Source organism: Oncorhynchus tshawytscha, linkage group LG13 (genome assembly GCF_018296145.1).
Source record: "Oncorhynchus tshawytscha isolate Ot180627B linkage group LG13, Otsh_v2.0, whole genome shotgun sequence".
NCBI classification, from domain to species: domain Eukaryota; kingdom Metazoa; phylum Chordata; class Actinopteri; order Salmoniformes; family Salmonidae; genus Oncorhynchus; species Oncorhynchus tshawytscha.
The window spans coordinates 16,449,002-16,475,435 of record NC_056441.1 but is presented as its reverse complement, the minus strand read 5'-3'; the positions used below and the strand labels follow the sequence as shown (position 1 = coordinate 16,475,435).

The window sequence follows — 26,434 nt, the reverse complement described above, 5'->3', positions numbered from 1 at the left end:
TTTGAAATAAATAAAAAAAGGATTTAAAAAAAACTGAAATGTGTGAGTCACACCAGAGAGGAAGAGGCGAAGCGAGAAGGATAACCACTGAGCTACAGTATAATAAGAAAGGGTTATAACTGGGCCCAAAATCACCACCATAATCCCACTTACATACTCTATTTTTATGTATTTCACCCCTCCTCTTCGGAGGGCAAAAGTAACTTTGTTTAACATTTGTTTGTGTTTTTACAAATATTTTGTTGCATATACATTATTCATAAACTTCACATACATGGTACTTTTATACACAGCATTACATGAAAGGAATATAGTTTTACAACTAAAATGGTACTTACATACTCTTGCAATAAGTTCCATGGGATCTTTAGTGACCACAGAGTTAGGACACCCCTTTAAACTCGTTTTACTATTCCACTTATTCTCAATTTTTCCAATGTAGTCATATATTTAAAATCTGATATGCCTACTTTTCTCTTAGAAATTGTATTATATTCATGGACAGTTTTGAATAAGTCATACAAATAAGCATAGGATATATTACATGTTCCAGCAAACAAATATAATTCTTGACATTTTAGTATTGTGCACATGCTAGGCAGAGATGGTAGGGGACTCACAACTCATAAACACATTTTATTTGGTTAGGGTGTAATTCAATGGTGTTCCGTTTTCAAGTTGTAGACACAAAGACATACTTTATGAATGCCACCCGGGGAAAAGACAGATAAACAAAAGCCAAAAATATGCTGCTTAAATGAAATGAACAAGGAAGTAAATTCAAAGACAGATCACTGTAATTTATATCATACACTTTTACAACATTAATTTCATTTTAATTATGATGAATTACTAGCTAACAATGAAATGTTTCTCAATAAAAATGTCAGAAGATCATTAAAAGTGTAAAAGAGAAACACCGAAATGTACAGTTGATTTGTCAGAAGGTAGCACTAAGGTCTAGGAGCACGAGAACAGATGCAGAGCCTTGGTCTGACACCATTAAAAGGTCATTTACCACCTTCATGAGTACTGTCTCAGTGCTATGATGGGGTCTAAAACCAGACTGAAGCTTTTTGTATAGATAGTTAGTCTTCAGGAAGGCAGTGAGTTGCTGCACAACAGCTTTTTCTAACATTTTTGAGTGGAATGCGAGACTTGATATAGGCAGATAGTTTTTTATATTTTCTGGGTCATGTTTGGCTTTATCAAGAAAGGCTTTATTACTGCCACTTTTAGTGAGTTTGGTACACATCCGGTGGATAGGGAGCCATTTATTATGGTCAACATAGGAGGGCCAAGCACAGCAAGCAGCTCTTTCAGTAGATTAGATGGAATAGGGTCCAGTATGCAGCTTGAAGGTTTAGAGGCCATGACTATTTTCATTAATGTGTCAAGTGATATAGTATTAAAAAACTTGAGTGCCTCCCTTGATCCTAGGTCCTGGCAATGTTTTGTAGACTCAGGACAACTGAGCTTTGGATAAATACACAGATTTGCTTTCTAATTTGCTTTCTAATGGTCATGATCTTTTCATCAAATAAGTTCATAAATGTATCACTGCTCATGTTAATGTTACTACTTAGCTTCGGCTGGTGGATGTCCTGTAGAACCATCTACAGATATAGCGTTCGGGATGAAAAAGTTGAAGGAAAAGAGTTAAGCGAAGGAAAAACTAAAAATATAAACGGTTATTAAAAACAAATGTCTGTTGAATGTATATATAAATCTATCTATAAAATCAGAATTGGAATTTTTCCTCAAAAGGTTATAAAAGTATGCTAGAAATTTATATAATAAATCATACATAGTTTGATGTTTCTGTGACAGTGAATTAGTTATTGATTTTTACCGCTTTAAAATGGCATTTTATAGATTTGATGTATTTCTATTAAATCAAAACGAATTTTTCCTCAAAACAAAGGTTGTATAAAGTATGCCTGACATTTATAGACTAAATCATATCTAGCTTGATGATTCTGTGACAAACGGTGAATTAGTTATTGATTTTTACATTTTAAATGGCTTCTGGCGAATGTCTGATGAATGTCCGAATATGTGAATATAAAACCAACTTTACCTAGGTTACACTTTTGGGTTCACGGTCGGTTAGACAAAATAATTGTCATAGTTACAAATCAGGTCACCCTACCAAACTTCCCTGCTGTAGGTCTCTATCTGCTGCGTTTTCGTTGACACAGCCTAAATGCCAATCACCAAACGAGGGGAGTAATGCAAGTGTGGATTAAATCAACCAAATTATGTTGAACACACTAGACATAAAACAGCAATACCGTGCTAATATTTTTAGCTTTATAAACTCAGCTGAGAACGTTCTCTCGATTCAACAGCACTCTGATATTGAGGGGCGTTTCTTTAAGACATGCATCCAATCCCCTTGGTCCCTTACGTGTCTAGACCAATCATATGCTTCAATGTGCCGCGATTTTTAGTGATGTGAAAGGTCAGGAAAATTATAGAGGTTTCTCTCGTTAGGTCAAAATGTAGGCGCAGATGCTTCGATTTCAAAACGATTTGGAGCAAAGCTGAAAGGTTATTGGACTAATTAGAAAAATAAAAGCAGTACTTTTCAATACAAGATATATAGTGTGCCGTGGGAGCGCGAGAAAAAGGTACCATACGTGTGCTTCCGTGTATGATGAGTGTCGCTACCGAACCGAAGTGTGAATAAAGTCAATACAATTTGCCGCACTATTTGAATTAAGTTACAGCGTATAAACATATCACGTAATCATAACACAATTCACAAATCTTAGAGGTTCAGAAAAGACAGGAGAGCATGAAAATAGGCTACAACTGCTTCTCCAACAGAAATCCCCGATGACAGTTATGATGATGATAACATGGCGACGTTGGCTAGGCAAGCCCATGCGCAGAAATACGTCATCGGGTATAAGGCTCGTCTCGTGCCGAACTGCGCAAGTGCCAGCCGACAACTCAAAGGCACTCCAATATTGAAATACGTTTTTTACTCAAATAAAATCGTGTCAGCTTGTCACTTTCACGAGGTTGGACTAACATGTTCAAATACTTAAGACATTGGCTCGAATTTAGGTTGTGCCTTTAGGGCTTCCGAGTGGCGCAGCAGTCCAAGGCACTGCATCTCAGTGGTAGAGGCGTCACTACAGACCCTGATTCGATTCCAGGCTGTAGCACAACCGGCCATTTTTGGGAAACCCTTAGGGCGTTCTTTAACTGACTTACCTAGTTAAAGATTTTTACTTTTTTTGGAAAATTAACTCAAGGAATTATTTGTCACTTCTCTCATTGACTTCTAAAAAAAACCCTGCGTTCTCGGAATCGCACAATGTTTCATATCTGGGGTTAGAAAGTCTGTGGTTCAGTTCAGTTTCTCTCCTGTCAAGCGTGATACCATGTTCAAACCACAAACAATCCAAGACAATTACTACAATGTGCATTGACCAATACTTTTAGTTTGTAGGATAGGTGGAGCACAGTCCCTGAAAGGTCTGTGCACGGCCATGGTGTCTCCGTTAAACTGTGGCAAGCACTCAGCAGCATTCAAGTGCGCATGAACCACACTTCATGTAATTATCCACAACAAGGAGGAAAGAGGACATGGAGAGGCATCATTGTCATCAGCAGTTTTTTATTTTTCCTTTATTTAACTAGACAAGTCAGTTAAGAACAAATTCTTCTTTTCAATGACGGCCTAGGAACAGTGGGATTTTGCAACCTTCCGGTTACTAGTCCAACGCTCTAACCACTAGGGTACGCTGCCGCCCCTAATGGCAGTGCAGCCTGCCATTAGACTGCTGCTATGGAGATGGGAGAAACTGGTCTGGGAAATAAGCAACTACTTTGGATTCATCCCAAATGGCACCCTATTCCCCATGTAGTGCAGTACATTTGCCCACAGCCCTATGTGCCCTGGTCTTAAGAAGTTCACTGAAGTAAATAGAGTGCCATTTGGGATGTAATTGTAGGCCTCTCAGGGATAGTCAGGTGGTGGGGGAGAGCAGTGGCTTGTGTCAACAATTAAGATTCTTCTTCCACATGTTCAGGTTGCCATTATTGGTAATGTGTAGCCTATCAATCATGCCCAAGTTCAATAATTATACTTGTTTCATGCCCCTTGTCTATGAATTTGCCCCTTATATTAAAAGCAGTTTAACATGTAAGCACTATTATAGTGTTAACATCAATCACTGGTTCAAACCACACACAATCCAAGACAAATTTTCTGTTGTAACTCTGATGAAAAGCAAAACAGCAGTGTAGAGGAATGCAATTCCAGTTCAATTTTAATGCGAATTTACAGTGCAAACAGAACTACAAAGCCCAAAATTACTCAACACATCAAACCACTAAGGAGTTGTGTATGTGTATATATATATATATATATATATATATATATTAGTTAGGTAAAAACAAGTTAAATCAACATGGTTAAAACAGGGCTCTAGGCAGCACAATAACACTATCATTATATCATTATGATTACTCTTCATTCCACATGTCTCAAAGAAGCAGCTAGTGCACTGCCCAGTGTGCAATCACAACACATGCAACAACGGGAAAGGGTCGTGCAACAAGAGTCAAAACATAACTGAACTCAGAATTTCAAAGCTTTGATGTGGTTTTCAAAATGGTATTCATGTTAGTAGATGTAACTTAAGCGTCTTGTGTTTTGTTTCAATGGAGAACATCTCAATGGCTTGGTCAGCATTGGTAGTAGTGGGGTGTTAAAACAAAGAATGTTCTCTCTAGTGACTAGTGTTAGTGATTCTGTCTGTTTTCAGCCTTTCCTTATTCTACATTTGAGTCTTCAAGTATTTAATTTAATCCTTCACGTTTGAGCAGGAAACCTCAGAATATACATCACTCTGCATCTCAAAGCCCACCTGATTTCCAATTTAAAGCACTCCTTTTGACCAGAGAACTAAGTAGGAAAGTAGCACACTAAGTAGGAAACAGGGTTCCATTTGGGACGCAAATGGTGAATAATAAACTTCCCTCTCCTAGGACAGCCTTTCACCATGCATCATTCAGAAGGGCAGAAAATGTAGTGTTGAGTATCCTTCTCATTCACTTTCAACTTCACAGCAGCCTTGCCTTCTACAGCAACTTCAATAAATAGATCATTAATAACTTATGTCCTTCAATCTCCGTGTCCATCTATCTACTACAGCATGTCAGGTTTTTAAAATCACAAGCAACTAGTGATATTTTTGTAACATCTGTATAAAAGTGTTCAGAAATTCCAATACTTCAACATTTCACATTAGTAATAATGGAGAGAAAAAAAAATCAACACTATAGTATTTACTATACATAAAGACAAGGAGACAAATTAGGAATTAGTAAGAAAAAGGGAAAATACAAAGGGGAAAATACATTTTTAAAAAAGCAGATGGTACATTCCACACTTAGCTTAGTGTGTGTGTGGGGGGGGGAAATCAGGGATTCCATAAATATATTCATGTGTATTAGTGTATAAGTCACACATCCATTTTAACAAAAATAACATCAGTCACATTTTATTCAAGTTTTGGTCTTTGTACTGGTTAGCTATGCGTAGTGATGTCATTAGTCATATACTGTACATCGAGTGAGCATATTGTTCTCCCTTCAAGCATCACAGCCACACACTCCCCGGGCATGCCTAGAAAGAGCTAGTTAGGGAACTAAGTGTCATATACAGTTCCCATAGATCTATGTACAGCTACGTAACAAGAAGGCCAGGAGAGGTATCATCCCTCTGGAGGGTTTTTATTAATCTATTCAGCTCATCTCAGCTGTGTTTCAGGTGCCATGCAGAGTTCATTTACATTGGCAGGAAAAGGAGGGAACACCAGAGAGAGAGGATATAGCAGGAAAGGTGTTTCTAGAACGGTTTCTTCCTTATGAAGCGCTTGCCTCCATCACAGCACTGCTCTCAATTAGATAGCATTACTCTCTCTTCCCTCTCAATCTCTCTACAGCACTTAACCTACAAGGCAAGGAGGAGCGCCAAGGAGAGTTCCATAGTGTTTGTTCAGCTAATGTTAAGAAGTGCTGTACTAGCTAGCTACCATCTGTGTAAGTAGAAGCAGATTGCCAAGGATGACAGAGCAAGCAGAAGGCATTAAAAACAAAACAAGGAATGTTAGGGTGTAACTTCTGTCACAGTAGTAACATACTTCAAAGGAATTTCACATAAATAAATTTAAAAGTATGCCCTTTGTGGCACTCTATGACAGACCTGCTGCTAAAGTAGCAGACTAAACTAAATTCAGATTTACACTCAACCGAGTTTAATCCGCTACTGCTAAAGGTGACAGAACATATTTTCTGTCACCCAATTCGTCTCCTGAAGGGTGTGGGGTGAAGGTGGGGGAGGTGTAACAGAGGAATGAGAGCAGGAACAAATCATACAAAGACAGCGAGGGGAAAGAGCATCATTCATTCTTCCACACTGAGGAGAGGTTCCTGGATGCCTTCCTCTCCCTTTCCCCCAAGGGGGCTACTCCATCACTCGCGGGAACGGCCTACGATAGCCAGGATGTAGAGGAAAATGTTGATGATGTCGGTGTAGAGGTTGAGAGCGGCAAAGATGTACTCCTCTGGACTCAGAGCCAGCTTCTTGTTGCCCAGGAGGAGCTGGGTGTCCACAGCCAAGAACTACAACACAGAACATAGAGTCAGGAATAATTACTTCGAGGCAATCAGTCACGTAGGAATGAATCGTAACTCGTGCATACAGATCTGAGTATTTTGGTATTTTATTAGGATCCCCATTAGCTGGTACAAAAGCAGCAGCTACTTTTCCTGGGGTCCACACAAAACATGACATTTTCTGTATTAATATACAAGAACAGCTCAAGGACAGAAATAGCACACGTAGCCTACATATCAATAGATGCACACAAACTCTCAGTCAAATAGGGGAGAGTAGGTACATCATCAGGATTTGCAGGTTAGGATTCAGCCCGTTATGCTGATGTTTTTCTAAAGCCTCAAGTTCTTAAAATGTTACCAGTGATGTTCTGCCATACTGCATTAGCCTGAAATCATCATATACACTATACTGAATAAAATATCAATCATTTAATAATGTTCTCGTCTTTAAATTGTCTTTCTTCATCTCCGCTCTCCTTCGCGTCCCACAACCTTTTGCCACCGTTTCCTTGCTTTCCTCCAGGCATCATTACAGGTCACCGGGCCCGCTTTTCCACCCCTCCTTTCCAGATGTCCTTCCTTATTTTTTTAAATTAACCTCGATTTAACTAGGCAAGTAATTTAACAACAAATTATTTACAATGATGGCCTACCCCGGCCAAACCCGGACGACACTGGGCCAAATGTGCTCCGCCCTATGGGACTCCCAATCACAGACAGATGTGATTCAGCCTGGATTCGAACCAGGGACTGTCGTGACGCCTCTTGCACTTTGATGCAGTGCCTTAGACCGCTGCGCCACTCGGGAGCCTTATTCCTCCACCCTCACCAACACAGTCCTCTCCCAATCCCCTCTCTCCATCCTCACCAACACGCTGTCCTCTCCCCAATCCCTCTCTCTCCATCCTCACCAACACGCTGTCCTCTCCCCCATCCCTCTCTCTCAATCCTCACCAACACGCTGTCCTCTCCACCATCCCTCTCGCTCCCCATCCTCACCAACACTGTCCTCTCCCCATCCCCTGTCCTCCCCCATCCCCATCCTCCACCAACACTGTCCTCTCCCCATCCAAACACTGTCCTCCCCCATCCTCATCCCCTCTCTCCATCCACTGTCCTCTCCCCATCCCTCTCTCAATCCTCACCAACACTGTCCTCTCCCCATCCCCTCTCCATCCACCAACACTGTCCTCTCCCCCATCCCACCAACACAGTCCTCTCCCCATCCCCATCTCAACACTGTCCTCTCCCCCATCCACCAACACTCTCTCTCCCCATCCCCTCTCTCCATCTCACCAACATGTCTGTCCCCATCCCCTCTCTCCATCTCATGTCCCTCCCCATCCCCTCTCCATCCTCACCAACACTGTCCTCTCCCCATCCCCTCTCTCCATCCTCACCAACACTGTCTGTCCCCATCCCCTCCTCCATCCATCCCTCCCCATCCCTCTCTCCATCCTCACCAACATGCTGTCCTCTCCCCATCCCCTCTCCATCCTCACCAACACAGTCCTCTCCCCATCCCCTCTCTCCATCCTCACCAACACTGTCCTCTCCCCATCCCCTCTCTCCATCCTCACCAACACGCTCCTCTCCACCATCCCTCTCTCTCCATCCTCACACCAACATGCTGTCCTCTCCCCATCCTCTCCCATCCTCACCAACACTGTCCTCTCCCCATCCCCTCTCTCCATCTCACCAACACAGTCCTCTCCCCATCCCCTCTCTCCATCCTCACCAACACTGTCCTCTCCCCATCCTCACCAACACAGTCCTCTCCCCATCCTCACCAACACAGTCCTCTCCCCGTCCTCACCAACACTGTCCTCTCCCCATCCTCACCAACACTGTCCTCTCCCCGTCCTCACCAACACTGTCCTCTCCCAGTCCTCACCAACACTGTCCTCTCCCAGTCCTCACCAACACTGTCCTCTCCCAGTCCTCACCAACACTGTCCTCTCCCAGTCCTCACCAACACTGTCCTCTCCCAGTCCTCACCAACACTGTCCTCTCCCCATCCCCACCAACACAGTCCTCTTCCCATCCCATCCCTTCTTCCCTCAGAATCCCTTTATACTGCCTTGGTTTAAGGTGAATGAGAGTTTTGGTGAGTCTGACTGGCTCCCATCACTGACTGATGGCATCACTAAGGTCATTTTCTTCCCTTTTCGAGTTTCCAAAATGTAGCACGGTTTTTAAAATTCTTGCTTCGTTCCCACTTTTCCACTCTGCAGATGAAATGTTATGCTGTTAGAGCTCAATGTGTATAGCCCTGCCTCAACCTTCTCATTTTGCAACCATCCCATTGACCATACAAGAAAAATTACAAATGTACTTGATAAACAATAGAGACCCTCTATAATAAAGCTGTCTCTTCCTGGGATTAAACTATGCCACGTCTCATTATTATACTTATGCAGGTGACACAGTGGTGGTGGATGAGTTGACTGCCCACCCCTTACAAAGCTGTTTGAGAAATTTGAAAACTGCTATTCATATGCAGCCCATTATTGATGCAGTCAAGTGACTACTTACACAGGTAAAGAGCAGGGCTCCCAGGGAGGCGTAGACGATGTGGAGGATCCTGTGGCGGATGAAGATGCAGAGGATGGAGAAGAGCAGCAGGACGATCAGACACACGAACAGAACGCCCCGACAAGAAGTGAAGTCATACTTGCTCTGGATAGGGGTAGAAAACAAGGAAATGAGGGATTGTCAAGGATTGTTATTGAGTTGAGGTTAAAGCCTCCGCAAGTTCCTCAATTCTCACAGGTTCAAAACATAGTTCCTCAATTGTCAAGGCTATGGGCTAGCATGTGTTAGTTATAGCATGCGATAATACATGATATTTACAGTACGCAATATTTACAGTACGCGATAGTAAATTATATTTACAGTACGCAATATTTACAGTACGCGATAGTAAATTATATTTACAGTACGCAATATTTACAGTACGCGACAGTAAGTGATATTTTCAGTACGCGACAGGAGATCTTTACAGTAAGCAATATTTACAGTACGTGATATTTACAGTACGTGACAGTATGCGATATTTACAGTATGCAATATTTCCAGTACGCGATAGTAGGTGATATTATCAGTACGTGACAGTACGCAATATTTACAGTACATGATATTGACAGTATGTGATATTGACAGTAGTAAGTGATTTACAGTGCGCGATAGTAAGTGATATTTACAGTACGCGATAGTAAGTGATATTTACAGGACGTGACAGTATGCGATATTTACAGTAGTAAGTGATTTACAGTACGCGATAGTAAGTGGTATTTACAGTATGCGATATTTACAGTATGCGATAGTATGTGATCTTTACAGTACGCAATATTTACAGTTCGTGATATTTACAGTACATGACACTACTGTCAATATCACAAACTAAGTGATATTTACAGTACACAATAGTTGTGAAATTTACTGTACGTGATATTTACAGTACGCGACAGTAAGTGATATTTACAGTATGCGATATTTACCGTATGAGATATTTACAGTACGTGACAGTGATCTTTACAGTACGCAGTATTTACAGTATGTGAGAGTACGCAATATTTACAGTACACAATATTTACAGTACGTGACAGTAGGCGATCTTTACAGTATGCGACAGTACGCAATATTTACAGTACGTGACATTGACAGTGGTAAGTGATATTTACAGTACGTGATAGTAAGTGATATTTACAGTGCGTGATAGTAAGTGATATTTACAGTACGTGATATTGACAGTAGTAAATTATATTTACAGTACGCAATAGTGATTTACAGTACGCGACAGTAGGCGATAGTGCGTGATATTACGTGAATATTTACAGTACGTAATAGTAAGCGATATTTAAAGTATGCGATAGTAATAGTACGCAATATTTATACTAGGTGACAGTAATAGTAAGTAATAGTGATAGTAAGTGATAGTAATAGTAAGTGATCATGATAATAATTGATAATAGGTGATAGTGATAGTAATAGGAAGTGATAGGTAATAGTAATACAGTAAGCAATATTTACAGTACGCAATATTTACAGTACGTGACATTACGTGATATTGACAGTAGTAAGTGATATTTACAGTACGTGACAGTACGCAATATTTACAGTATGCGATATTTACAGTACGCGACAGTAAGTGACTTTACAGTACGCGATATTTACAGTGCGCGATAGTAAGTGATATTTACTACTACTTGATAGTAAGTGATAGTAATAGGTGATAATAAGTGATAGTAAGTGAGTAATAGTAGGCGATAGTGATAAGTGATAGTAATAGTAGGTGATAAGTGATAATAAGTGATAGTAAGCAAGTAATAGTAGGTGATTATTATCACCTACTATTACTAGGGAACGTGAGCTGGGATTAGACCGTCGTGAGACAGGTTAGTTTTACCCTACTGATGATGTGTTGTTGCAATAGTGATAGTAAGTGAGTAAGTGAGTAATAGAAGGTGATAGTAATAGTACGTGATAGTTAGTGATAGCAATAATACGCAATATTTATAGTAGGTGGTGGTAATAGTAGGTGATATTTATAGTAAGTGATAGTGAAAGTAAGGGATAGTAGGTGATAGTTAGTGATAGCAATATTACGCAATATTTATAGTAGGTGATAGTAATAGTAGGTGATAGTGATAGTAGGTGATAGTGAGTAATAGTAGGTGATAGTTATAGTTTACAGTACACGATAGTAAGTGATATTTACAGTACACGATATTGACAGTACGTGATATTGACAGTACGTGATAGACAGTAATAAGTGATATTTACAGTAGTATTACGCAATATTTAAAGTACGCAATATTTATAGTATGTGATAGTAATAGTAAATAATAGTGATAGTAGGTGATAGTGATAGAAAGTGATAGGTGATAGTAGGTAATAGTGATAGTAAGATTAAGTGATCGTGATAGTAATTAATAGTAGATTATAGTGATAGTAAGAGGTGACAGTAATTAATAGTAGGTGATAGTGATAGTAAGAGTAAGAGGTGATAGTAATAGTGATAGGTGATAGTGATAGAAAGTGATAGTAAGATTAAGTGATCGTGATAGTAATTAATAGTAGGCGATAGTAATAGTAAGTGATAGTAGGTGAGTAATAGTAGGTGATAGTAAGTCATAGTAGGTGATAGTAAGTGAGTAATAGTAGGTGATAGTAATAGTAGGTGATAGTTAGTGATAGAAATAATACGCGATAGTCAATTATATTTACAGTACGCGACAGTAAGTGATATTTACAGTACGCAACATTACGTGATATTGACAGTACGTGATACTGACAGTAGTAATAGTAGGTGATAGTTATAGTAGGTGATAGTAAGTAATAGTAATAGGTTATAGTAATAATACGTGATAGTAATAATACGTGATAGTAATAATACGCAATATTTATAGTAGGTGATAGTTATAGTAGGTGATAGTAAGTAATAGTAATAGGTTATAGTAATAATACGCAATATTTATAGTTGGTGAAAGTTACAATAGGTGACATTACATGATATTTATAGTAGGTGACAGTTATAGTAGGTGATATTACATTATATTTATAGTAGGTGATATTTATAGTAGGTGATAGTAAGTGATATTAATAGTAGGTGAAAGTTACAGTAGGTGATATAACATGATATTTATAGTAGGTGATAGTAAGTGATGGTAATAGTAGGTGACAGTAATAGAAGGTGATAGTTAAAGTAGGTGATATTTATAGTAGGTAATAGTAATGGTAGGTGATAGTGATAGTACGTGTTAGTATGCATGTATGTGATAGTACATTATATTTATAATATAAAGTACGCAATATTTATAGTATGTGATAGTAATAGTAAATAATAGTGATAGTGATAGAAAGTGATAGTAGGTAATAGTAAGATCAAGTGATCGTGATAGTAATTAATAGTAGGTGATAGTAATAGTAGGTGATAGTAGGTGAGTAATAGGTGATAGTAAGTCCTAGTAGGTGATAGTAAGTGAGTAATAGTAGGTGATAGTAAAAGAGGTGATAGTGATAGAAAGTGATAGGTGATAGTAGGTAATAGTAAGATTAAGTGATCGCAATAGTAATTAATAGTAGGTGATAGTAAGTGATAGGTGATAGAAATAGTAATAGTAAGTGATAGTAGGTGATAGTAAGTGAGTAATAGTAGGTGATAGTAATAGTAGGGGATAGTAATAGGTGATAGTACGATCAAGTGATCGTGATAGTAATTAATAGTAGGCGATAGTAATAGTAAGTGATAGTAGGTGATAGTAAGTGAGTAATAGTAGGTGATAGTAAGTGAGTAATAGTAGGTGATAGTTATAGTGCGTGATAGTTAGTGATAGAAATAATACACGATAGTATGTGATATTTACAGTACGCGATATTTACAGTACGCGATAGTCAATTATATTTACAGTACGCAATATTTAAAGTACGCGACAGTAAGTGATATTTACAGTACGCAACATTACGTGATATTGACAGTACGTGATATGGACAGTAGTAATAGTAGGTGATAGTTATAGTAGGTGATAGTAAGTAATAGTAATATGTTATAGTAATAGTACGTGATAGTAATAATACACAATATTTATAGTAGATGAAAGTTACAATAGGTGACATTACATGATATTTATAGTAGGTGATAGTTATAGTAGGTGATATTACATTATATTTATAGTAGGTGATAGTAAGTGATGGTAATAGTAGGTGACAGTAATAGAAGGTGATGGGTGATATTTATAGTAGGTAATAGTAATGGTAGGTGATAGTTATAGTACGTGTTAGTATGAAAGTATGTGATAGTACATTATATTTACAGTTCGCAATAGTAATAGTATGCGATAGTAAAACTGAAACAAAAGGCCACGGAGGCAGAAAAAGACCACATAGTATCATGGTTCACAACAAAGGAAATGTGAGGGACTGGTAATGACAGCAAGGTGGGAGTAAGGACAGAGAGTGCGTGTTCATGCCTGTGTGGGGGGTGTACTACTGACCTGTAGTGAGAAGAGGACCACGGTGAAGCAGACCACAGCGGTAATGCCTACGGCCATGATGACCGTCTCTGTGTCATAGAAGCTGGCGATCATCCCCACCATGTAGGAAAGACTCAGGGTCAGGATGGACTGAGGACAGATACAGAGACAACGTCAGGATTACAACCACAACACATTCCTCTCACAGAGTCTAATACAACTAATATGTAGACAGTCAGGTCATCACTCAAATCTGTGTTCCATCTCATAGTTGATATGAATCCCAAACTGCACCCTATTCCCTACATAGTGCACTACTTTTGAAGTATTGCACTATCTACAGAATGGGGTGATACTTGGGATGCAGTTAGAGTAAGGCCATACCAATGCCACCAGGTTCCAGGGGTGTTTAGTATAATGAATAGAGTAGGGCCATACCAATGCCATCAGGTTCCAGGGGTGTTTAGTATAATGAATAGTGTAGGGCCGTACCAATGCCATCAGTTTCCAGGGGTGTTTAGTATAATGAATATGGTAGGGCCGTACCAATGCCACCAGGTTCCAGGGGTGTTTGCGGCGGAACTCTCCACAGCAGCTGAGGGTGATGAGAGACACAAAGAAGATGGCGTAGGACACGTAGTATGTCCAGGGGTTACGACGCACAAACAACTTGGCGTCGTCCACAAAGGTGAAGACGGCCACGAAGGAGAAGGTGACCATCAGCTGAACGGTCAGCACCAGGAACACCTGGGAGGGGGAGAAGGTTGGATAGACAGATGTTATAGGACTGTTTCAACAAAGTTTTTGAATAACTATGATAAAATGGTCAGTCAACACATAACACTGGCTTTGGAAATAAAATCCTGAAACTTTTCTAGCTTACGGTGACTAACCCAAAATTTGCGCAACCACGACACTCAAACGAGGCTGCAATGAAAACTAATGGGACTGTAGCGACTGTGTCGGCATCAAAATCTGGGGTGTGAACTACGTTTCTATTCAAGTGTTGGTTGACATGGCTCAATAGTATTGGAGAAAAGTTTTTAAAAATGGACCCCTCCGACGCTGTACGTTAAATTGTGACATGTCAAGACGTAACGTATGAAGCAACTCATTCTGTCTTACAGCCTCTCTCCACCAGATGTAGCGCTTTTCTCACTGTTTAAAAACAAGACAGGGACAGGTTAAGGGGGATACCTAGTCATATTTGGCGTCATCACAGCAGGCCATCATGACTCTTCAAAGCCGCTGTTAATTTTAGTGCCGCCCTTCAAAACGGTTCAAATTCGACACAAATCTAGGTATGCAATGACACATTATAGAAACTCTTTATAGTCTTTTATTTACATTTGAGGTTATAAGGTGATAAGTTGGACAGATCGGGAGAAAAAAGCAGTTTCCCCACACGACATCTCTCCTTTTCACTATCATGCAATAGGGTAAGCTTCTATTCTGTTCTCATTCATGCAGTCCCCTCTCCTTCCTCACCTTTCTAATGAAGGCCTGTCGAATGCTCTTGTCCTCAAAGCCAGAGTTGGTGAACTCCTCATTGTCGTAGTAAGATGGTGGCACATCACCATGGTAACCGTCACCCATGGAAGCTGAAAACCCCCGACAACAACAAGAAAATATTGGCAATCAAATGCTTGTCAATTGTTAGACCACCGCATGGGTCGTTACTACCACAGGTCATTGAGTGAGTTCTAGATTGATAGTTATTGATCTGTCAATCAGTTAGTCAGATAGTGTGCTAAAAAAGACAAACTTGGTTAATGAAGGACAGTGAAATAAAGACGCACAGGCAGCAGTTTCCAGGGGTAATTATACATCCATCTAAGTGGAAAACCAAACCACGACCTAAATAGAAAGAATTTCCAAACGTGCCTTTTAAAACGGAAAACTGACACAGCTTTATGGCACATAAGCGGGAGTGAAGACTTTCGTAACAGAATTAATTTAACGGTAGCCGAATAATGATGTGGAACACATGGGTAGTTAAGGTTCCCAAACTGCAGTATAGCCTGAGAGTTACCTACAGTGTTACAGTGTAGGAAAGAAGACTCCACTCTCCTAAACGATGACCAACAATAAGCAGTCTCTGAAAACATATTCTGTATTAGTAGATGTCAACTTCCTTCCACTCACCGTTGGGGTCACCAGGGAACCCTGGCTGTGCAGGTTGCTGGTAAGGCCCCGCGGGGTACGGGGCCTGGGGAGAAGGCATCTGAGGGTACGGTCCCTGTCCAAATCCAGGGCCTCCCTGGGGGAACCCGGGCTGACCATAGGGTGCAGGCTGGCCGTAGGGTGCAGGCTGGCCGTAGGGTGCAGGCTGGCCGTAGGGTGCAGGCTGGCCGTAGGGTGCAGGCTGGCCGTAGGGTGCAGGCTGGCCGGGGTATGGAGCTTGCACTGAGGCCTGGGTGTAGTTGGGAGGGGGAATCCCAAACCCGGGCTGGGGCGGTCCGTAGACATTGTTGTGGAGGGGATTGTTCTCCCCCATCAACCCGGGGTAGATGTTCTTGTCCTGAGACATGGTTTGTTTAGCTCACTGTTGGCCTGAGGAACAAGGAAACAAAGCAAAAACATGAGTTAAACCTGTATGGCATTTACATGCACATACCACTGTGTTGGGTGAGAGTTTGCATTTGATATAACATAACTAGCTGGAGTTCTGGAAAGTGTGGAAGTGAAATTGTGAAACATAGTGAACTTAGACTATGATGATGTTCGACATCTTCTCTAATTTGTCATACCGGTTAGCCTAGTTGTCAGCATTAAGGTTTAACAGACATCTTAGGCCAATAACATGAGGAAGTGATGTTTTTCTCCTTGCTTGTTTTACTCCCTCCCTCTAACAGGAGGCACCGGGGAAAGTAATGAAAGTCTTAGCACAGTTTTGGCCACACTGCTAAAGATACAAGGACTGCATCTGTCCGTTTACAAAAAGAGTGATGAGAATGAGGAAGCAGGCTGGCAAGAGGCCCAGGCAGCAGCCCAGTGGGTCTTCCTGAAACCCCCAGAGTTTTCACACAGAATTGACGGTATGTTACATGTAAAATGTTTTAATTAAAAATCGGGCAATATTTATATGACCCCCTTCCAAACAGTCCCATTATTACCACTTCCTTGCCGGTTTACACCTTTTATACATCCCCGTTGCGCAGCCGGCACCGGTGACGGGTGGGAACAGGGGTGTGCCGATGTGGGTGGGCGTGTGCCGATGTGGGTATTCTATTCAAAAGAATAGAATAGCATATTTTAAGTTTAAATAGGTCACTGGTTTGTGCAGCCTAGGCCATGGCTGCGCCATTCAAATGAAATCAATATAGTTCATTAAAACAGACAAGACACAATTACATTCCCCTGCCCTGATCACAGGCAACACACATATTTTCTAGTTAAAATATAATAAAATATTTTTCCCAAACAACTTGAGTGTCGCAGGAACAAAGTGTTTTTCAACAAAAAAAGTGATATCTTTCCGATCGTGTATAGGAATCAAATGTCTGACCTGGATGAACCTCAGTAGGATCCAAATAGGTCAGATCAGCTTTGCAATAAATAACTTCAACCAGACCCCTCTCACCCACAGAGGGGGAAGGAGGGAACTGGTGGGGGTTAACACCTCACACCCTGTTGTAAATCAAGGACAGAACATTCAGGTTTCCCTCTCCAATGTTCATCAGAGGAATGTGCCTTCATTTCAGACTTTTCCCGATGAAACTCTAACACGTTCTAAAGCGAATACTGGAACAATATTTCGAACATAGACCATTCCCCATGTTCTGAGGTGATCTAAAGAACACTGTCATTTTGATGTTATTAAAAATGTTAGAAAGGAAATACTGTAAATTGGAAGTATACCCACGTTTACATCCGCGTTGTGCATGAAATATGAACAGTGATGAAAGTGTTTTTGTTAAGAAAGGGAAATGATTTTAGGTGCCACAAGAGATAATTGTTTACATAAACTTTGCACAGTGACAAGTCACGCCCTTGAGCGAGGTCAGGGAGTGTGTCAGCCTGACAGAATCACCCTTTCTAACAAACTGTATAAAATTATTGGTTAATAATTAACATATCAGACCAGAGAGACGTAGAGCTGCAGCTCACGTTTAAAGTGGTTTGAACTCTGCAGCTCTACACTAGGTAGAGATGATAAAGTCACCTCCTGGAAAATCACGGGTACGGCTGATTAGCTGTCCTTAGTAAAGTATCTAGAAAAGCAAATTGAAGAGGGACTATTCTACTACCTCTGCTCAAACCACCATAGTACGCTACTCTCATCACCCCACTGGGAACCATCGACACGGCTGGCTAGCCTATCTTCAAAGAAACATCTTCCAGAGCGAATCTGGAGCTCTGTTCAGGACTACACGACAAGTCACCGGATACCAGACGACTGCAGAGGAGAACAACAGAGAAAACCCTTTTGGACAATCAGAGCTTTAAAAGCGTGCCGCAAAAAGGCCCCAAACACCCTTTCCAAGATGGTACGGTTCTGAGAAGAGACACGGTGAACTGAGGAATTTCACGTAAATACATTCATGATTTCTTACTCCAAGAGGGCAGTGGGTTTGTGTGTAAAGTATAGGAGTGCTATAAGTGAGAGTAGTTTCTAAAATGTACCAATGTACCAATTTCGCCCTCTCCATATCTTTTGTAACAAGCAGCCATATTGTTGTTAGTCCGCTAGGGACCCGTTTTTAATGTATTAAGTGGGTGTGTTTACCCTGGTTACCATTTAGTTAGCTAATAAATAAATAATTAAACCAATTTCTGTAGTACTGAATCATACGTAAGGCTCGGGATTTTGCAGATGCAAGGGGGTTACGACTGTTCAGAATGATGATATGATACGAGTTTATGATTAAAAGTTAACGGTTTCCGGATGTGATAGGTGAAGACCTTTAGAGTTTAATTTGGGAGATGGTAACTCTTTAAAGAACCACTCTTGTGGTGCCCCAGATCCTAATGCGTTAATTGTTACATGATTCATTCAAAAATTAGGTAACAATTAAACATATTTAGATAAATAACAGTCTTCAGATTGATGTAAAGTTAATGACAACATGGCCTCTCTCTGTCTCAGGACAGGAAACACACAACTCTTAAAGTGTACACTTCCCAGCTGTCAGATTAACATCTAAATATTGTGAAACATATGTGATTGTAAACATGAAACTATTTGTGAAAAGATGTAATGTGATGTTGACCTTCTAAATGAGAGTATGAACTTTCAAATAAAGATTAACTAGTCAGTGGCCACACCCCCGTGAGCCCAGACATCCCATTTGGTGCCATGGACCACCCTTTTCCCTGAAGTGTATAAAACCCACTCCTGGCGAAATTCACATTAGACTAGAAAACATGCAGCTCACACTTCATGTGAAATGGTTTAAACTTACAACTCTACCAAAGGACAAGTCAGAGAATGCCGGGACAGAGTCCCCACATTGGAATGGTGTAGTTTTGGCTACACGGCTAGAAATGGTTAAACTCTGAGACTATCGATCACTACAGAAGAAGTAGCAAATTCTAGACGACACAAATTACTAGTGTGCAGCTAGAAATTGTGTAAACCTAGAACGAGAATACCGACAACCACTAAAGCAGCTATTCTGAGAAAATGTACAAATGGTATTCTTAAGTTTCCATTCTAACCACCGACAACCACAAAAGACATGGTGACTTCTGGGAAAGTTAACCAGAGACTCTGATCAACTCGACCAGACAATTGAGACATTCCAACAGAGAAGACAACAACATACGGTGTAAATATATACATTGCAATTATTCTCGAATGAGCGGCCGTTCATGTGCAAAGGATTAGCATTTCAATGATAATAATTATTTCCGCTGCGTGTAGTGAATCCATTTAGTCTTTCCCGCTCTCTCAGTCCCCTTGCTAGCAAGGCATAATGCTATGCTATTTTATGATAAACTTACACAAATGCTTGTCTAGTGTTGGCTGTAAAGCATATTTTGAAAATCTGAGATGACAGGCTGATTAACAAAAGGCTAAGCTGTGTTCCAATATATTTCACTTGTGATTTTCACGAACAGGAGGATTTATCTCCTTTGCGTTATGCTAATTAGTGTCAGGCGATGATTATGCTCCCGGACCCGGGTTTGAGAGTCACAAGAAGTTTTAAACAACACAATGTAACTCCAAGTCAATCACACTTCTGTGAAATCAAACTGTCCACTTAGGAAGCAACACTGATTGACAATACATTTTACATGCTGTTGTGCAAATGGAATAGACAACAGGTGGAAATTATAGGCAATTAGCAAGACAACCCCAATAAAGGAGTGGTTCTGCAGGTGGTGACCACAGACCACTTCTCAGTTCCTAAGCTTCCTGGCTGATGTTTTGGTCACTTTTGAATGCTGGCGGTGCTTTCACTCTAGTGGTAGCATGAGACGGAGTCTACAACCCACACAAGTGGCTCAGGTAGTGCAGCTCATCCAGGATGGGACATCAATGCGAGCTGTGGCAAGAAGGTTTGCTGTGTCTGTCAGCGTAGTGTCCAGAGCATGGAGGCGCTACCAGGAGACAGGCCAGTACATCAGGAGACGTGGAGGAGGCTGTAGGAGGGCAACAACCCAGCAGCAGGACCGCTACCTCCGCCTTTGTGCAAGGAGGAGCAGGAGGAGCACTGCCAGAGCCCTGCAAAATGACCTCCAGCAGGCCACAAATGTGCATGTGTCTGCTCAAACGGTCAGAAACAGACTCAATGAGGGTGGTATGAGGGCCCGACGTCCACAGGTGGGGGTTGTGCTTACAGCCCAACACCGTGCAGGACGTTTGGCATTTGCCAGAGAACACCAAGATTGGCAAATTCACCACTGGCGCCCTGTGCTCTTCACAGATGAAAGCAGGTTCACACTGAGCACATGTGACAGACGTGAGAGAGTCTGGAGACACCGTGGAGAATGTTCTGCTGCCTGCAACATCCTCCAGCATGACCGGTTTGGCGGTGGGTCAGTCATGGTGTGGGGTGGCATTTCTTTGGGGGGGCCGCACAGCTCTCCATGTGTTCGCCAGAGGTAGCCTGACTGCCATTAGGTACCGAGATGAGATCCTCAGACCCCTTGTGAGACCATATGCTGGTGCGGTTGGCCCTGGGTTCCTCCTAATGCAAGATAATGCTAGACCTCATGTGGCTGGAGTGTGTCAGCAGTTCCTGCAAGAGGAAGGCATTGATGCTATGGACTGGCCCGCCCGTTCCCCAGACCTGGATCCAATTGAGCACATCTGGGACATCATGTCTCGCTCCATCCACCAACGCAACGTTACACCACAGACTGTCCATGAGTTGCTTTAGTCCAGGTCTGGGAAGAGATCCCTCAGGAGACCATCCGCCACCTCATCAGAAGCATGCCCAGGCGTTGTAAGGAGGTCATACAGGCACGTGGAGGCCACACACACTACTGAGCCTCATTTTGACTAGTTTTAAGGACATTACAAAGTTGGATCAGCCTGTAGTGTGGTTTTCCACTTTAAATTTTGAGTGACTCCAAATCCAGACCTCCATGGGTTGATAAATTTGATTTCCATTGATCATTTGTGTGTGATTTTGTTGTCAGCACATTCAACTATGTGAAGAAAAAAGGTATTTAATAAGAATATTTCATTCATTCAGATCTAGGATGTGTTATTTTAGTGTTCCCTTTATTTTTTTGAGCAGTGTATGTCTGAACTCAGAATCAAATATGCTTCCCAAAAAGTATGGTCACTGTTGTAGAACGTTTATTTTGATTGGCGATTTTCTGCAATAATCAAGGGTGCAATCGGGTAGCCTGATTTCATGTAAAAAGGCAACGCATGTAAACATTTTAATCAAACTATTATATTAATCCGACTCTCCACAATAATCACATTATTGTGTGCATATAACCGCACTCACTGGCTGCTACAAGTTAGCTAGTCTTGGCGCTCTCTCCCTCTCCAGATGGAAGCTGCAACAATAGAGTACCAGCCTCTCTCTATCGCTTGCTCAGCAGTGCACCAAGTTAAAAAACATACGTTTAAAAAATATATATTTTGAATATCTGGATATCGGTCAAAAATTCATGATACTATTCGAATAGTGACATTATTTCAAACCCCAATTTCAACTGACAACATGATTCTAGGTAGACTGAAATGGAAGGATGTAGAATGACAGACCACTTTGTTCACATCTAGGCATAATCCAAATAAAACACTCTCACTGGAGAGAATGCTTTGTGCCCTGCCACGAATTGATGTCATCTTGCTTTGTTGTCTTCTCCCCCCCCAATAAATTTTTTACACCACCATCAGGTCATACTAAAATGTATCATACTGGCTGGCGTAACATTTGATAACTGGTTGTACAGCATAAGCAAAAAAAAGCCATGTTTATCAGAACCTGAAAGGATACTTCTGATTAATGTACTTTTTTTTTTACCAAGCAGTGTTTATGCTACACAGTGAAACAAAAATAAAAGTTCAACTACATATAAGTAAACCTAACTTTTGTTTTGCAAGAATCTTGAAGACAAGTTACCAGTTGACTGACTAGAACCCAACTTCCAACGCCGACAGATGGCCGCCTCGCTTCACGTTCCTAGGAAACTATGCAGTATTTTTTTTTAAATAAAAAAGTGTGTTATTTCTTACATTGTTACCCCAGGAAATCTTAGGTTTTAATACATACAGTCGGGAGGAACTATTGGATATAAAGAGCAATGTCAACTCACCAACATTACGACCAGGAATACGACTTTCCCGAAGCGGATCCTGTTTGGTCCACCACCCAGGACAATAGATCGGATCCCAGCAGGCGACCCAAAACAACGGCACCACAGAAGGGGCAGACGGAGCGGTCTTCTGGTCAGGCTCCGTAGACGGGCATTTTGCGCACTGCTCCCAAGCATACTACTCGCCAATGTCCAGTCTCTTGACATGGTAGACAAAATCCGAGCAAGGGTTGCCTTCCAGAGAGACATCAGAGATTGTAACGTTCTTTGTTTCACAGAAACATGGCTCACTCGGGATACGTCAGAGTCAGTACAGCCAACTGGCTTCTTCACACATCGCGCCAACAGAAACAAACATCTCTCTGGTAAGAATAAGTGCGGGGGTGTATGCCTTATGATTAACGAGTCGTGGTGTGATCATAACAACATACAGGAACTCAAGTCCTTTTGTTCACCTAACCTAGAATTCCTTACAATCAAATGCCGACCACATTATCTACCAAGGTAATTCTCTTCAATCTTAATCACAGTCGTGTATATCCCCCCCCAAGCTGACACATGGCCGGCCCTAAAATAACTTCATTTGACTCCATGTAAACAACATATCCTGAGGCTGCATGTATTGTAGCTGGGGATTTTAACAAAGCTAATCTGAAAACAAGGCTCCCTAAATTTTATCAGCATATCAAATGCGCGACCCGGGCTGGCAAAACCCTGGATCATTGTCATTTTAACTTCCGCGGTGCATATAAAGCCCCACCCCGCCCTCCTTTCGGAAAACCTGACCACGACTCCATTTTGTTGCTCCAAAACCTATAGACAGAACAAAAACAGGTAGTGCCCGTGCTCAGGTCTGTTCAACGCTGGTCCGACCAATCGGATTCCAAGCTTCAAGATTTTTAAAATTTATTTCATCTTTAACCAGGTAGGCAAGTTGAGAACAAGTTCACATTTACAATTGCGACCTGGCCAAGATAAAGCATAGCAATCGACACAAACAGTGGGGCAAAAAATTATTTAGTCAGCCACCAATTGTGCAAGTTCTCCCACTTAAGATGAGAGAGGCCAGTAATTTTCATCATAGGTACACTTCAACTATGACAGACAAAATGAGAGGGAAAAAAAAAAAAAATCCAGAAAATCACATTGTAGGATTTTTTATTAATTTATTTGCAAATTATGGTGGAAAATAAGTATTTGGTCAATAACAAAAGTTTATCCCAATACTTTATTGGCAATGACAGAGGTCAAATGTTAAGTCTTCACAAGGTTTTCACACACTGTTGCTGGTATTTTGGCCCATTCCTCCATGCAGATCTCCTCTAGAGCACTGATGTTTTGGGGCTGTTGCTGGGCAACACGGACTTTCAACTCCCTCCAAAGATTTTCTATGGGGTTGAGATCTGGAGACAGGCTAGTGTAACGGTAGTGAAACGGCTAGTTTAGTTAGCGGTGCGCGCTAAATAGCGTTTCAATCAATGACGTCACTTGCTCTGAGACCTTGAGGTAGTAGTTCCCCTTGCTCTGCAAGAGCCGCGGCTTTTGTGGAGCGATGGGTAACGATGCTTCGTGGGTGACTGTTGTTGATGTGTGCAGAGGATCCCTGGTTTGCGCCCGGGTATGGGCGAGGGGACGGTCTAAAGTTATACTGTTACACTAGGCCACTCCAGGACCTTGAAATGCTTCTTACGAAGCCACTCCTTCATTGCCCGAGCGGTGTGTTCGGGATCATTCTCATGCTGAAAGACCCAGCCACATTTCATCTTCAATGCCCTTGCTGATGGAAGGAGGTTTTCACTCAAAATCTCACAATACATGGCCCCATTCATTCTTTCCTTTACACGGATCAGTCGTCCTAGTCCCTTTGCAGAAACAGCCCCAAAGCATCTTGTTTCCAACCCCATGCTTCACAGTAGGTATGGTGTTCTTTGGATGCAACTCAGCATTCTTTGTCTTCCAAACACGACGAGTTGAGTTTTTACCAAAAAGTTATATTTTGGTTTCCTACGACATTCTCCCAAACTTCTTCTGGATCATCCAAATGCTCTCTAGCAAACTTCAGACGGGCCTGGACATGTACTGGCTTAAGCAGGGGGACACGTCTGGCACTGCAGGATTTGAGTCCCTGGCGACATAGTGTGTTACTGATGGTAGGCTTTGTTACTTTGGTCCTAGCTCTCTGCAGGTCATTCACTAGGTCCCCCCGTGTGGTTCTGGCATTTTTGCTCACCGTTCTTGTGATCATTTTGACCCCACGGGGTGAGATCTTGCGTGGAGCCCCAGATCGAGGGAGATTATCAGTGGTCTTGTATGTCTTCCATTTCCTAATATTTGCTCCCACAGTTGATTTCTTCAAACCAAGCTGCTTACCTATTGCAGATTCAGTCTTCCCAGCCTGGTGCAGGTCTACAATTTTGTTTCTGGTGTCCTTTGACAGCTCTTTGGTCTTGACCATGGTGGAGTTTGGAGTGTGACTGTTTGAGGTTGTGGACAGGTGTTTTTATACTGATAACAAGTTCAAACAGGTGCCATTAATACAGGTAATGAGTGGGGGACAGAGGAGCCTCTTAAAGAAGAAGTTACAGGTCTGTGAGAGCCAGAAATCTTGCTTGTTTGTAGGTGACCAAATTCTTATTTTCCACCATAATTTGCAAATTCATTCATTAAAAATCCTACAATGTGTTTTTCTGGATTTTTTTTCTCTCATTTTGTCTGTCATAGTTGAAGTGTACCTATGATGAAAATGACAGGCCTCTCATCTTTTTAAGTGGGAGAACTAGCACAATTGGTGGCTGACTAAATACTTTTTTGCCCCACTGTACACATGGAACACATGGAATAAACAAAACAAACAGTAGAACAAAAAGTCTATATACAGTGAGCGCAAATGAGGTAAGTTAAGGAAATAAATAGGCCATGGTGGCGAAGTAACTACAATATAGCAATTAAACACTGGAATGGTAGATCGGCAGAAGATGAATGTGCAAGTAGAGATACTGGGGTGCAAAGGAGCAAGACAAATAAATACAGTATGGGGTTGAGGTAGTTAGATGGGCTGTTTACAGATGGGCTATCTATGTACAGGTGCAGTGATATGTAAGCTGCTCTGACAGCTGGTGCTTAAAGCTAGTGAGGGAGATGTGAGTCTCCAGCTTCAGAGATTTTTGCAGTTCGTTCCAGTCATTGGCAGCAGAGAATAGGAACGGAAAGACGACCAATGGAGGAATTGGCTTTGGGTGTGACCAGTCAGATATACCTGCTGGAGAGCGTGCTACGAGTGGGTGCTGCTATGGTGACCAGTGAGCTGAGATAAGGTGGGGCTTTACCTAGCAAAGACTTGTAGATAACCTGTAGCCAGTGGGTTTGGCGACGAGTATGAAGCGAGGGCCAACCAACGAGAGCGTACAGGTCGCAATGGTGGGTAGTGTATGGGGCTTTGGATGGCAATGTGATAGACTGCATCCAATTTGTTGAGTAGAATGTTGGAGGCTATTTTATAGATGACATCACCGAAGTCGAGGATCGGTAGGATGGTCAGTTTTACGAGGTTGTGTTTGGCAGCATGAGTGAAGTATGCTTTGTTGCGATATAGGAAGCCGATTCTAGATTTAATTTTGGATTGGAGATGCTTAATGTGAGTCTGGAAGGAGAGTTTAGTCTAACCAGACACCCAGTATTCTAAGTCAGAGCCGTCGAGAGTAGTGATGCTGGACGGGCGAGCAGGTGCAGGCAGTGATCGATTGAATAGCATGCATTTAGTTTTACTTGCGTTTAAGAGCAGTTGGAGGCCACGGAAGGAGAGTTGTGTGGCATTGAAGCTCGTCTGGAGGTTAGTTAACACAGTGTCCAAAGAGGGGCAAGAAGCATACAGAATGGCTTCGACTGTGTAGAGGTGATTCAGAGAACCACCAGCAGCAAGAGCATACAGAAAATGTATACAGAAAAGAGAGTCGGCCCGAGAATTGAACCCTGTGGCACACCCATAGAGCCTGCCAGAGGTCCGGACAACAGGCCCTCTGATTTGACACACTGAACTCTATCAGATAAGTAGTTGGTGAACCAGGCGAGGCAATCATTTGATAAACCAAGGC

The 26,434-nt window shown here is 41.6% G+C and overlaps 1 protein-coding gene across 3 annotated transcripts in view; it reads right to left on the bottom strand.

Moving 5' to 3' along the window:
• Positions 1 to 4,268: 4,268 nt before the first annotated feature.
• LOC112264379 (protein lifeguard 1) overlaps positions 4,269 to 26,434 on the bottom strand; it is a 42,479-nt gene continuing 20,313 nt past the window's right edge. The window contains exons 2-8 of one of the 3 annotated variants that reach the window (XM_024440934.2): positions 16,754 to 16,844; positions 15,762 to 16,169; positions 15,105 to 15,217; positions 14,163 to 14,363; positions 13,638 to 13,766; positions 9,178 to 9,321; positions 4,269 to 6,645 (exon numbers count right to left, since the gene is read on the bottom strand). In XM_024440934.2, coding sequence (XP_024296702.1) covers positions 6,496 to 6,645; positions 9,178 to 9,321; positions 13,638 to 13,766; positions 14,163 to 14,363; positions 15,105 to 15,217; positions 15,762 to 16,146 — 1,122 coding nt within the window. In that variant the 5' untranslated portion in view covers positions 16,147 to 16,169; positions 16,754 to 16,844 and the 3' untranslated portion in view covers positions 4,269 to 6,495. Of the gene's footprint in view, positions 6,646 to 9,177; positions 9,322 to 13,637; positions 13,767 to 14,162; positions 14,364 to 15,104; positions 15,218 to 15,761; positions 16,170 to 16,732; positions 16,845 to 26,434 lie in introns of all 3 variants that reach the window. The other 2 variants (XM_024440933.2, XM_024440932.2) reach the window with 2 other exon arrangements.